Genomic DNA, 13,410 nt, shown 5'->3' with positions numbered 1-13,410 from the left:
TAGGGTAGTATAAATCATCCAAACTTGTTCTTTCTCAAAATTGTTTTGACTATTCAGAGTCTTCTGCATTTCCATGTAAACTTTAGTATCAGCTAATTTGTATTTTTTTTTAAAAGCCTACTGGGATTTGGTTGGTATTGCATTGCATCCGTAGACTAATTTGGGGAGAACTGACATCTTAACAATATTGAGTCACCCATGAGGTGGTATAGCTCTCCATTCAGTCAAGTTATCTTTAATTTCTCTCAACAGTGTTTCATAATTTTCAACATACAGATCTTGTATATCTTTAGTCAAATTTGTCCCTAAGTTTTTCATATTTCTGATGCTATTGTAAATGGTATTACTTTTATCAATTTCAAATTCTAAATGGTCATTGCTAGTGTATATAGAATTAATTTTTGCATATTAACTTGTATCCTCCAACCTTGCTAAACTCATTTATTAGTTTTAGTAGCTCCTATGTAAATTCCTTAAGACTTTTCACATGTCTGTGAATAAAGAGAGGTTTACCTCTCCCTTTCCAATGTGGATGCCTTTTATTTATTTTTCTTGTCTTACAGTATTAGCTAGGACCTCCAGTACAATATTGAATTAATAAGTTACATTTCATCAAAATTAAAAACTCTCAGGGTTGGGGGGACAGGAGAAGGGAATTTAAAAAGGACATGGAGATAGGTGCCTCAGTTGGTTAGACATCTGACCCTTGATCTCAGCTCAGGTCTTGATATCAGGGTTATGAATCCAAGCCCCCCACTGGGCTCCATACTGTGCGTGGAGCCTACAATAAACAAACAAACAAATAAATAACAATGGGAAAATTTGGGGATGATATACGCTCATTATTTATTTTTTTTTTTAAGATTTTATTTATTTGACAGAGAGAGACACAGCGAGAGAGGGAACACAAGCAGGGGGAGTGGGAGAGGGAGAAGCAGGCTTCCCGCCGAGCAGGGAGCCCGATGTGGGGCTCGATCCCAGGACCCTGGGATCACGACCTGAGCCGAAGGCAGACGCTTAACTGACTGAGCCACCCAGGCGCCCATATGCTCATTATTTAGATTGTTGTAATGGTTAATGGATGTACACTTACATCACAAACCATTACATTGGGTGCCTGGGTGCCTCAGTCAGTTGGGTGTTTGCCTTCAGCTCAGGTCATAATCCCAGGGTCCTTGGATGGAGCCCTGCATTGGGGGGGAGCTTCCCTGCTCAGTGGGGAGCCTGCTTCTCCCTCTCCCTCTGCCACTCCCCCTGCTTGTGCTCTCTCATTCGCTGTCAAATAAATAAAATCTTTAAAAAAAATAGTCATTACATCATACTCTCTAATATGTACAGTTTACTGTGTGTCATTTATACCCCCATTAAGATGTAAAAATTAAAAACCAAGAAAAAATTTACATTACATTATTCACCTGCTCCAAAATCTCCACTGACTTCACAAGACATTTGGAATAAAAGCTGAGGTCCCATGATGGCTTCTGAAGCCACATGTGATTTGGCTCTTCCTCCTCTCTGCCCTCATCACCCACCACTTGCTCCCGCATTCATTCTGCTCTCTTAGCCTCTCTGCTCTGCTTGGAGCATCCCTTGCCTGATCCCACCTCAGGGCCTTTGCTCTTGCGGTTCTTCCTGCCTGGAACTATCCTCTCTGGATATCACAGACACCCACACTACTCCCTCACTCCCCTGGTTTTCTGTTCTAATGTCATCTCCTCAGAAAACCCTATTTAGGGGCGCCTGGGTGGCTCAGTCGTTAAGCATCTGCCTTCGGCTCAGGTCATGATCCCAGGGTCCTGGGATGGAGCCCTGAATAGGGCTCCCTGCTCAGTGAGAAGCCTGCTTCTCCCTCTGCCTGCCTTGCCCCCTGCTTGTGCACACTCTCTAATAAATACATAAAATCTTTTTTTTAATTTTCTTTTTTTTTTTAAAAAGATTTTATTTATTTGACAGAGAGAGACACAGTGAGAGAGGGAACACAAGCAGGGGGAGTGGGAGAGGGAGAAGCAGGCTTCCCGCGGAGCAGGGAGCCCGATGCGGAGCAGGGAGCCGGATGCGGGGTTTGATCCCAGGACCCTGGGATCATGACCTGAGCCGAAGGCAGACGCTTAATGACTGAGCCACCCAGGCGCCCCAGTACATAAAATCTTTTAAAATAAAAAAAAGAAAACCCTATTTTGATGTAGCACCCTGTCACCCTTCAAGCCATTGTCCTGCTTGACTGTTATTTATAGCACTTATTGCTTCTTGACATCACATTATATATGGTTTATTTTCTGTCTTCCTCATTACAATGTGAGCTCCCAAGACCAGGAATTGTGTGTTTTTATTTTCACTGCTGTGTAAGTGTCTGGTATATAACAGAGAGCTAGCACTTATTGAAACAAATACAAAGTAAACGAATTAACGATTAAAAACTTGGCAGAGGCCACATAGCTAGTAAGAGGGCGGTTGGAACTAAAACCTAGATCTCTCTCATGCAGATGTGCCTAACTCGCCTGCTGTGTTGCACAGCTCCTCCAGATTACTTTGTGAGGTGGGCACCATGATTTGCCTTACTTAGCAGAAGGGGAAGCAGGGTGGGGAGGGAAGGTCACTTGCCGGGCCTCAATCACATAGCGAGTCTCTGGCAAGGTCAGCTGACATCTGGATTCTGGAGCTCGCTGCAGAATGCAAGCACATGACCCTCGCCCACAGCAGGAGCCTCTAGGAGAGGAAGTTCCAAGAGCCCAGTGCTGACAGTGCACTGCCACGGGTGCTGACTACAAAGGCTTCTGGGAATGCTGGGTTCAAACTGCCTTTCAAGCTGTTTTATGCCTCTCTGCCTTTGTCCAGCTGCCCCTGCCTAGAGTGCCCTTCCTCCTTGAACTCCCCAGCTCGCCCTCGTCCTGGGAGCCCCAGCTTCAGAATCACCTACTGCACAAGGTCTTCTCTGAGCCTATAGCTCCGAGTCCAGAGTCCAGCCCTATTGTGGGATTTGACTGACTGAATTAATGAGCGAATAGCATTTATCCACTTTCACTCATTCTTTCTACCATTAATATTTACTTAATTCCTGTTTTGTGCCAAGCACTGGGGATACTACCACTGATCATTGCCCTCGAGTGACCTAGGAGGGAGACCGCTAATGCAGTGGACAAAAGGGTGTGTGACCTCACTGGCCGGTCAGAGGCTTTCTGAGGACAGGGCTATACCCTAAAGTCATGTAGTAGGAGCTGGCCCTTTGAAGAGGAGAAGAGGGCTGAGAACAGGAAGGGTGTTGAGCACGGTTGGGGCTCAGAGTACCAGTGGGTAGTAAAGAAGGGGCTAGAGGCATCCGTAGGGACCTGACACACAAAAATATTTTTCCAGCTAAACAGAGTGGGGTGGAGAAAATATCTCAGCTGAGGAGTCAGTGGGGAAGGTGGGAGAGGGACAAACTCTTAATTTGGGTAAAGCTGGCAGGAAGGACTCCTCCCCGAACACACACCCTCCCTGAGGCTCCTCGGGATTCCTGGATTCTCAGGCTCCTCTCTCTCCTACTCCTAGAATTAGGGGACAAGCAGAGACATGGGCCCCTTCAGGCTCTACCATGCAGGTGACCCATGACTGAGATTACATGGAGACCTGTCAAAATGGCTTCTTACTGACTTGCTAGGAGTTAGCCAGAAGAGGGGCACCTGGCTAGCTCAGTTGGTAGACTCTTGAGCTCGGAGTCATGAGTTCAAGCCCGACTTGGGGTGTAGAGATTATTTACTTACATACACACATACATATATCCACTTAAAAAAAAAAAAAGAGTGAGAAGAAAACCTGGGCCTTCCCAGATCCTCAACCTGTCCTGTCAGACACAGAAATAGCAAATAAGTCTTTGGCCTTGGGTAAACTTGACAGCTCGTCTGTCCTCCTTGTTGAGTGACCTTGGATTCTTTATCTCTGAGCCTCAAGTTTCCTCATTTGTAAAAATGAGAATAAGAACACCTTACAAGTTTGTGTGAGAAGGAAATACAATGATTTGATTGTTGGCAACAGCGAGGAGTTCGCCTCACCACCAATTTGCCAAAACAAGTTAAAGTGGTAAAATCCACCCACTTTGGGACAGTGAGATTAAACCAATAGACGAGCTGTTTGGGACCAGCCAGAACTCCAGCCTTGATAACCGGGGTTTCCCGAAGGCCTGACTGGAGAGGGTAGACTGGCTCTTGGAGGCAGATGTCTCAGCCTTACCTTTGCCACTAACCCATGGGGACCTGACCACTGTGTCCTCTTCCTCTTGGCACTTGATTTGCAGTCCCCCTTTGTGGCATCAGGGGGGTAATGAAGAGTGAGACAAACTCAGATATGAGTCTCAGCTCTGCTCTGTGACCTGAGACAAGCCTCAGTCTCCTTGGCTCTAAAATAGGCACACTATGGCCCTCTCAAAGTTGTCACCAGCAGAGTGTGAAGAACTGACCATCTGGCCTCATAAATGTTAGTTGTCCAGACCACAGGCCAGCAGTACTCTCTCTGGAATCGCATTTGCCTACGTCTGTCCGGCCTCCTACCAGCCCTGTCGGCATCTCTCTCTGGGCCCTGAGGCCCCGCCCCAGGCAGGTGCTGAGGATGCAGTGGGGGCTGTTAAACATTGAACCCGACCATTGAAACGGGAGGCCCTGGGAGGCCCTCGGCCAGGGCTAATGGAGCACCTGGGTGGGGAAAGGACACCTATAAACCATCAGCTTTCTAGAGTGGTGCCTCCAGCTCCAGCAACAGGGGCCCAACCAGGGCACTGCCCGGAGAGTGGGGCTGGAGAAAAGCCGGCCGGCGGAACGCGGTGAACGCTCGGGCGGTCTTAGTCTCGGGCCAGGGCGCGTTTGGTTCTCGTCCCTCGCTCGTCCTCCTCCCGACACTGCCTTCTTTAATCTACCATCCCGCGAAGCAGGGGTTATTAGAGGACGAAACTAGGGCCCCCAGGCAGGAGAGCACGTGCCCAGGTGTCTCGCGCCCCGGGCCGAGGGGCGGGGTCAGCCCCCGGGGCGGCTGACCTCGGGGCGGGGGGCGGGCGGGGCGGCCGGCCTCGGGCGGCTAGACGCGGGCTATGGCGGTCGGAGGCTGCCGCTACCAGTTCCGGATCGCGCTGCTGGGGGACGCGGCCGTGGGCAAGACGTCGCTGCTGCGGCGCTATGTAGCGGGCGCGCCCGGGGCCGCGGAGCCCGAGCCCGAGTCCGAGTGGGCGCCCACGGTGGGCGTCGAGTTCTACAGCCGCAAGCTGCAGCTGCGAGCCGGGCCGCGAGTCAAGCTGCAGCTCTGGGACACCGCGGGCCACGAGCGCTTCAGGTGCGAGCCGGGCGGGCTGAGGGACCTGGGGGGGCGGTCAGTGCTCCCCGCCTCCAGGGCGGTTATTCCCCCCCCCCCGCGAGGGCTCGGCCTCAGTGGCCAAGGTACAGGTCTGGGGGTCCCTGCCCTGCTCTCTGGCCCTCCACGTGGAGTCGTTCGTTCCACAGATGCAGCCGGGTGGGCCAAGCCCCCCAGCCAGAGGCCTGAGACCCTGGCGCTGGGAGGGCGCAGGGGTCCTGCCACGGAGACCTGGGGGGATGGGTGACCCGGCTGCTGAGAGCCCACCGGAGCAGAGCGAGCAGAGCGGGAGGTGTCAGGGAGATGGGAAAGGAAGAGAGGTTTGGGATGGCCCGGAAGGTTGCGTAGGAGTTTGCCAGGCAGAGAGCGGGAAGCAAAAATCTGCCGTCAGGAAAACATCCCGCTTCCTCCAGGAATGGTCCAGAGAGGAGGTGACTTGAACTTGCTCCCTAGCTGAGGCGCAGGCACTCCGTTGGGAGAGACACAGAGGCGGGGGGCAGAGAAGCACCTGGCAGTGTGAAAAGAGCTATGGGGCTTGTGAGGCAGTCCTTGCACGCGGGGGCATCCTGCCTGTGGGGGCACCTGGAAGGTATAAACCTCTCCCAGCTCACTCCGCCTCCTTCAGGTGCATCACCAGGTCCTTCTACCGGAATGTGGTGGGTGTCCTCCTGGTCTTTGATGTGACAAACAGGAAGTCCTTTGAACATATCTGCAACTGGCACCAGGAGGTCGTGGCCACTCAGGGCCCGGACAAGGTGATCTTCTTACTGGTTGGCCACAAGAGTGACCTGCAGAGCACCCGCTGTGTCTCGGCCCAGGAGGCAGAGGAGCTGGCTGCCTCCCTGGGCATGGCCTTCATGGAGACCTCCGCCAAAAATAACTGCAATGTGGACCTGGCCTTCAGCACCCTTGCTGACGCAATCCAGCAGGCCCTGGATCAGGGGGACATCAAGCTGGAGGAGGACTGGGGGGGCGTCCGGCTCATCCACAAGACCCAAGTCCCCAGCGCCCCCCCCAGGAAGCAGCCCCCAGGTCCATGCCAGTGTTGACTCTGGGAGGGAAAGGGTGAAAGCAGTGCCAACCTTAGAAGTGCTGCTGGGATGGGGAGTGTCTCAGTATCTTTATGGAGAGCAAAGGGCCAAATGTAGCCAAAGGGTTAATATAAACAGTATCCTAGCAGTCACACCTCCCGGAGTTTGGGGTTTCAGAGCTCAGCCCCTTTCTGCCAGAAAGCTCTAAGAAGCCAGGTGTGCAGCTTCGTGTCCATCAGCCTGTTTCCTCAGTTGTCAGTGGGGCTCATAGAAGACCCGTGCCACAGCGGGGGTGGGGGTGGGGGCATCAGTGAGAAATGGATGTGGGGGACATGCTCAGCCAGAGCCAGCCACACTGTTAGGAGCCGAATACAAGAACTGTCCTCACCACTCTTTCCCCTCTGACATTTCTGGCAGCGCTCCCGAGCCTGGACGCGGAGACGCGCTGAGTCTGGACGCTGCTGCACAGGCGAGGACTGGGCAGGGAGTTTCAGGGCAAGCCTACCTGGGAGCCTCCTTAGGTTCTCAGACTTGGATGAGTCTTAAATGTGTGCCCTGAACCTCAGGATCGCTGCCCAGTGCCCCTACTCCAAGGCCAGGTGCTGGATCTGGATCTGGGAGGCAGGGATGAAGGTGAGCGAGCATCTCCTAGGTTGGGCACATAGTGGACACTGTGATGAGGCACCAAGATGTCCCTACAGGGCTGCAGACCCCACAGCCTTCTACCCCCACCCCTAAAACACCCCCTCCCCCAGCTGCTGGGAGTGCTGCCGATGATGGTGGGCTCACAGCACCCTCTGGGAACTGCCTGCCCCTCAGGGTTGCCTACATCCGGTGTTGATCTGTTGAATCTGTTGGGGGGTGGGGGAGTGTTTAAAGGCCCGGTTCTCTTGCCCCAGCTCGGAAGCTCAAACCCAGCTTCATCACTCTTCGTGGGGCTGATTGAGGCCATTGTTCTTACAACATCACAGCTAAATTCTTCCTCTGCTCAGTCCCACTTTCCTCCCTTCCTCCCCCAAGCAGGTATTGATCTCAAGAACCCTCTAATCAATGTCTGCTCGCTAATCCTCAGCTCAGCAATTGCCTCCTGGGGAACAGGAACAGCTAGGCAGAGAATGTCCTAGGGCAATCAGGGAGGGTTTCCTGGAGATAGTGTTTATGTTGGTAAGAATCTCAGCGCGCCTGGGTGGCTCAGTTGGTTAAGCGACTGCCTTCGGCTCAGGTCATGATCCTGGAGTCCCGGGATCGAGTCCCACATCGGGCTCCCTGCTCAGCAGGGAGTCTGCTTCTCCCTCTGACCCTCTTCCCTCTCATGCTCTCTATCTCTCGTTCTCTCTCTCTCAAATAAATAAATAAAATCTTTAAAAAAAAAAAGAATCTCAGCAGGTGTAGAGGGGGTGTCATTCTGCTAGTAGGCACAGAAAGGGCAGGAACAGTTCCACAGCAAAAAAGAGCACAGCCACTTCACTCACTTTGTGACCTGGGGCTTACGAGGGTCTCGGATTCCTCCTCAGCATCATGTAACTGATAATCCCTTCTTCCTAGGGTTCTTGGGAGGTTTCCGGTCAGGGAGGGTTTCTTAGCTTCCTCCCCATGGGGCTGGGCCAGGGTGGGTCTCCCTTTGCACTGCCTCCTCCCTACCTCCTCTCTTAAAACAGTCATCCCTCATCCTTATGATAGTCTTGCAAGGTTGGCACGGTTACCCTCATTTCACCAATGGGGAAGCTTGGAGAGGGAGAGAGAAATGACTGACTTGTTTTTGAGAATGTTATCATTCCTTCATCAATTAAAAAAAAAAAAAAGCATCTACTCTGTTCTGGGCTCTGAGGATGCAGCAGTGAACATGACAGAAAAGCCATCCTGGGGTTGACATTCTAGTGGGAGAGAACAAAACGAGTAAATAAGTGAACTAAATGATCTCCAGTTGTAAGTGCTCTGAAGCCCACAGCTCCTGGAGACAGGGCTGGGAAAGATGGGACTGATTTCTTTAGAGCAGTTGGTCAGGGAGAGCCTCCCTGAGAAGATGACCTTGAGCTGAGAGCTGGGGGAGGGAGGAGAGGGGCCCAGCTAAGAGCAGCGGTCTGGGCCGAAAGAAAAGTGGCCAGCACTGAGTACTTCTTATGTCCAGTTGAGGTAGGTACTGTTGTTCCATTTTACTGATGTGCAGACTAAGGCCCAGTGAGGTTAACTGAAACCAGTGAGCAGAGGAAGAAGCCTCAAGGTAAGGAACAAGGAAAGAGCTGGGTTCTTTCTAGGAATTTACTGGAGATCTGAGCAGCTAGAGTAAGTGAAGAAGCAGGGAGTGACCTTCAACTTGGTCTGTGGTTTCTTATTTCCCAGAGCTTCCCTGAATAGGAGTACAGTGTAAACCAAAGCTTGTTTGGGAGATGAGCAGCTCATCCTGGGGATGGAGGTGGGGATTTTGCTGTCAGGTGTTCAAAACCTCCCCAAATCCCTGAAGAGAGGAAGAAAAAACTGACCTTCTCTGCCCAAATCCTGGCTGGGCACTGGAGGACCGGCCTGAGCCCAGGGCCTCCCAAGGCTGGGTCCATCTCCAAGAAGATGTTGCCCACTGTCCCCAGCTGCCTCCTTTGAGGACTGTTCAGCAGGCCGCAGCCATACATCTCTAACGCTCCTCAGCCTCAGTTTCCCATCTGTAAAATGGGGAGAACAGTAGTTTCTGTCTCACAAGGTTGTTGTGAGGATTAAATGAAATATTATGTGAATTCCTACCACACACGTAAGCTCATGCATTGTGGGCTCATTCTGTGGCTTATTATTATCCCCGAAGCAAACCTGTGAGGTGGGGCTCAGCTTGTCCATTTCACAGACAGGAAGTCCAGGATGGGAAACTGATGTGGCTCAGCTGGTGAACCCAGGCCTCGTCCACCGGCCTCAGGCCAGGCCCAGAAGGTCCTACCTCGTGCCTCGGGGCTCCGGTCCCACGCTCACAAGCCCCTTGCTGTGTGGCAAACCCTCTGGAGGCTACAAGTGGCTTTGATGGGTCGGATTCTGGCAGCAGCAGGAAAACAGCCCTGCCCAGCCCACTGGCTAAGAGGAAAAGCAGACAAGAGCAGTGGAGGGGGGCAGACCCACCTGCCAGCTGAGTCGTGCCTCCCACAGCCGCTCAGAAGCAGCCTCCGCTCCCCTGCTCCCCTGCCCTGAGTGCCATTGCTGTCACAGTTCAGGCCCTGCGGTCTCTAGTGGAGATTGTGCCGCCCCTCTTGAGGCCTGTAGTGTGTCCCCTGTTGATTCAGCATCCACAGCGCCCCAGAGGGAAGTTTTTAAAGTATATTTGACGTGGCTATTCCCCTCCTAGAATTCAAAGTCCTGGCCCTTCCGGAGCTAGTGCTTGATGCCTCTCCCCCTCCTTGGCCCTGACAAATTCCGAACCACCTGCAGCCCTGGGCTTTGCACGTGCTTCTTCCACTGGATGGCCCCAGCCCTCTCCCCTCTCCCCGGGTGACCAGACTGGCTTGCCGCACTCAGGTAAGTATCACTTCTTCTTAACCACAGCATCATCCCAGCTGCCTACATTACGGTGGGCTTTGCAGTCAAGCCTGGGTTTGACTCCCAGCTCCACCATGTGTAACTGTGGGACCCTGGTAACTCACTTCATCTCCGCAAGCCTCAGTGAACTCCTCTGGAAAATGAGGACACTAATACCTAACTCACACAGGGTTTTAGAAAGGATTTAATGAGAAATCAAAGGCAGTGCTGGTCACACAGTAAGAATTCACAAAATGGAAGTTCCCTTTTCCCCCTGAGCGTTTTATTCATCGCTGTAACGGAACAGAGACTACCAAAGTAAACACTGTGGGGAAATAACAAAAGTTCTTAAAGATCATGTCCTGCTTCTGGAGACGTGAACTGGGTTCTGCTTCTGTACTAAGAGTGAAGTTCCAGAATAGTCCCTTCAGGTCTATCCCTAGACTAGTCTGAGCAAGCAAAACTTCCTCTCCAAAGCAGCACCCTGACTCAACCCTCCAGCCACAGCAGCTTCGAGAAGGTCAGGCTCCCAGGCCTGGATCCTTGACTTTTGCCCTTTTGAAGGCACAGAGCCAGTCTGCCACCCATGGGAGCCTTTCGGAAGACACTGCCCATTCTGGGAGCCACTGAAACTTAGTGGGTAAAGACAGAAGACCCATCCTGCCCTCCACACACAGCCTGGAGCTGAAGATGTCTGGGTGGGAGCCCAGCCCCTGTCCTCTACCTCTGAGCCTTGGTCTTCATGGTAAAATAAGAATAATTCCTACCCCACAGCTTTGTTAGAGGATTAAATAGGATGCTGTGTGTTAAGTGCCCAGTAAGTGTTAAGCTCCTTCTGCTAACAAGCTCCTTCTGGGTCTTTCATGTGTGGTTCCCTTGTCTGGAATGTCCTTCCTCCATCTCTGTCAAAATTCTGGTCATCCTTCAAGGCTTGGCCCAACCGGCTGTATCAATTCCTTCTCCAGGCCTTCAGGGCACCTGGAGATTTCACCCTCTGTTGCCCCACTAGACTAGCGCTTTGAGGCCAGGGCCCCCATGAGGATGGACAATGGACCAAGAGCACAGCTCTGAGTCCTGGCCTGCCCAGGGACCTCAGACAGGACATAATGACCTCTCCAGATCTTGATGTTCTTACCTGTAAGATATGGGGCTGCGCTGGGTGGCGCTGGGGCCTTTTCTAACTAGAGGTAACTGTAAGGCTTCAGTCCACATCAGGCCTCCTCCTCCCTGCTTCCCCTCATGCAGGCACAGGAGACTTTTCAGGATGGCTTTGTGGTCCCAGATGGCTCCTTCTGTGTCCAAAACTCACCCGTGTTGTTGCAACCACCCTCTACTTCTATCTTTTGGTTAGTACTTTCTCAGGAAAACCTCGCATGCCATATTCCTTTTAGTCCAAATTAACCACAGCACCTTCTTGGTTGGCTCTTCTCCTGCCTGTTTCCAACTCCATTCTCCATGCTGGCAGCCAGAGCAAGGCTTTTAACATGTAAACCCAGTCACATCAGTCCACCACCTGAAACTCCACTGGTCCCTAGCACCTGCACAGTTTTCGAACTTTTTGTTTATATGCCTGTTTTTAGCACCAGAATCCTCTTACCAGATGGAGTCTTTCTGATAGCCCTAAAATGTCTAACAATTAAGAAAGGTATTACTCAGGGGTGCCTGGGTGGCTCAGTTGGTTGAGCATCTGACTCTTGGTTTCAGCCCAGGTCATGATCTCAGGGTTGTGAGATCAAGCCCCACGTTGGGCTCTGAGCTCAGCAGAGAGTCTACTTGAGTTTCTCTCTCCCTCTCCCCCCGCTTTCTCTCTCTCTCTCAAATAAATTAATCTTTAAAAAAATAAAAAAGGTATTGCTCAGGCTGAGGAGGAATGGGAAGCACAAGGCCAGCCTGGTGGGTTACCTAGTTGCCTACACTACACCCTCCCACTCCTGCAAGACAGACAGACACACACACACATACACCAGCCTCTGAAGCCTGTCCCTACACACACACACACAACCAGCCTCTGAAGCCTGTCCCTACACACACACACACACACACACACACACCAGCCTTTGCTTGCTCTCCTTTGCAGCCCTAGGCACAGAGGCAGGTTTTTTTGTTTTTTAAAATATGTATCCATTTATTCCAGAAAGACAGCGAGCACATGCAAGCGGGGAGAGGGGCAGAGGGAATCTCAAGCTGACTTCACACTGAGTGCCAAGCCCCACGCAGGGCCAATCCCAGGACCTGGAGATCACGACCTGAGCCGAAATTAAGAGTCAGAGGCTTAACTGACTGAGCCATCCAGGCACCCCAGACACAGAGGCAGTTTTTCACTCACCCTATGGCAGGGCTGCTCCCTGTGTGTTTTTTTTTTTTAAAGATTTTATTTATTTATTAGAGAGAGACACAGCGAGAGAGGGAACACAAGCAGGGGGGAGTGGGAGGGGGAGAAGCAGGCTTCCTGCCGAGCAGGGAGCCCGATGTGGGACTCAATCCGAGGACCCCGGGACCATGACCTGAGCCGAAGGCAGACGCTTAACGACTGAGCCACCCAGGCACCCATCCCCGTGTTTTTTATTCATTAGTATAGCCCACTGCCCAGCCCAGGCCCAGGCCCAGGCCCAAGCCCAGGCCCAGCTTATAAACACTTGCTGAATGAACAGCCCCTCCACATACAGGTAGGACAAGACTCAAGATAGATGAAGCCACTTACCTGTCACAGGGTGGATCAAGAATTGAGAACTATGGACTCTCCCCCAGCTCTTTCCATTAAACTGCCCCAATTCCTTTGTCCCTTTCTGTCCTCAATGGAGGATTCAAAACTAATTCTGGATTCCTTCTTGGCTGTCAAGGTCAGTGACTTGTTCCTACTATCAGAATTCAGCAAGAGGCCTTTTGCTGTCTGATATCACCAAAAGAACATCCTTTGAGAGTGTCACCCAGTGGCATTGGAAGGTTCTGGAAAAAGTGAAACCCTTCAACATCCTCTTTCTGGTGGTAGGCCACAGAGAGACTTGGTGCCTGAGCACAGCTGATGCCAGAGGAAGGCGAGAAGCTGGCTGCCTCTCTGGGTGTGCACCTTGGCCAAGAGCAACAGGAACATCAGCACAGCCTCAAGAGATCTACGAGGCTTGAAGGGAAGGGTTCTGGGCTCAAATTCCGAGTGGGAGGGAGTGAAAAGCAGGGCAAGGACGATGTGCCCATGCTGGTGACCCCTGGATGGAACAGCCAGGCCCTCTGAAGCCCAAGGAACCCTCACAATCCACAAGGGCTATGCTGGGCTCAGGACAGGATGATGCTAGGTGCCACTGAAGGTCATGACCCTGAGTTCTTAGGGGCCTGGTTTCCTCTGCATGATGGTGAAAGTACCAGGATCAGGGATATCAACAACTAAGAACAGACAAGGCACCTGCCCAGATGGGCCTTTCCCCAGGTTACTGCCATCCTTTCTTAGGGCCAAGGATGAACTCCAGGAGTTCCAGAAGAGCGGGTCAAAAAGTGTTTTGCCAAAACCAGGATGCCTCTTCAGTTTGTGGTTCATGAGAGAAGGTCACTCTGCCCCATTCTTATGGCAGAGAAACTGGACTCA

General features: G+C 52.0%; 1 protein-coding gene across 1 annotated transcript; it reads left to right on the top strand.

The window, feature by feature from the left end:
* The first annotated feature begins 5,056 nt into the window (after window positions 1-5,056).
* RAB42 (RAB42, member RAS oncogene family) lies at window positions 5,057-6,362 on the top strand. The gene is made up of 2 exons (XM_028113584.1): window positions 5,057-5,295; window positions 5,939-6,362. Exons 1-2 carry the CDS (start codon window positions 5,057-5,059, stop codon window positions 6,360-6,362), a joined length of 663 nt encoding a protein of 220 aa, XP_027969385.1.
* Window positions 6,363-13,410: the final 7,048 nt, after the last annotated feature.

Source organism: Eumetopias jubatus, unplaced genomic scaffold (genome assembly GCF_037043125.1).
Source record: "Eumetopias jubatus isolate StellerSeaLion01/CBP00866 unplaced genomic scaffold, mEumJub1_p1.0 scaffold_4, whole genome shotgun sequence".
Lineage (NCBI taxonomy): Eukaryota > Metazoa > Chordata > Mammalia > Carnivora > Otariidae > Eumetopias > Eumetopias jubatus.
Note: the sequence above shows the minus strand (reverse complement) of the source record. Positions and strands in the feature narration are given on the sequence as shown.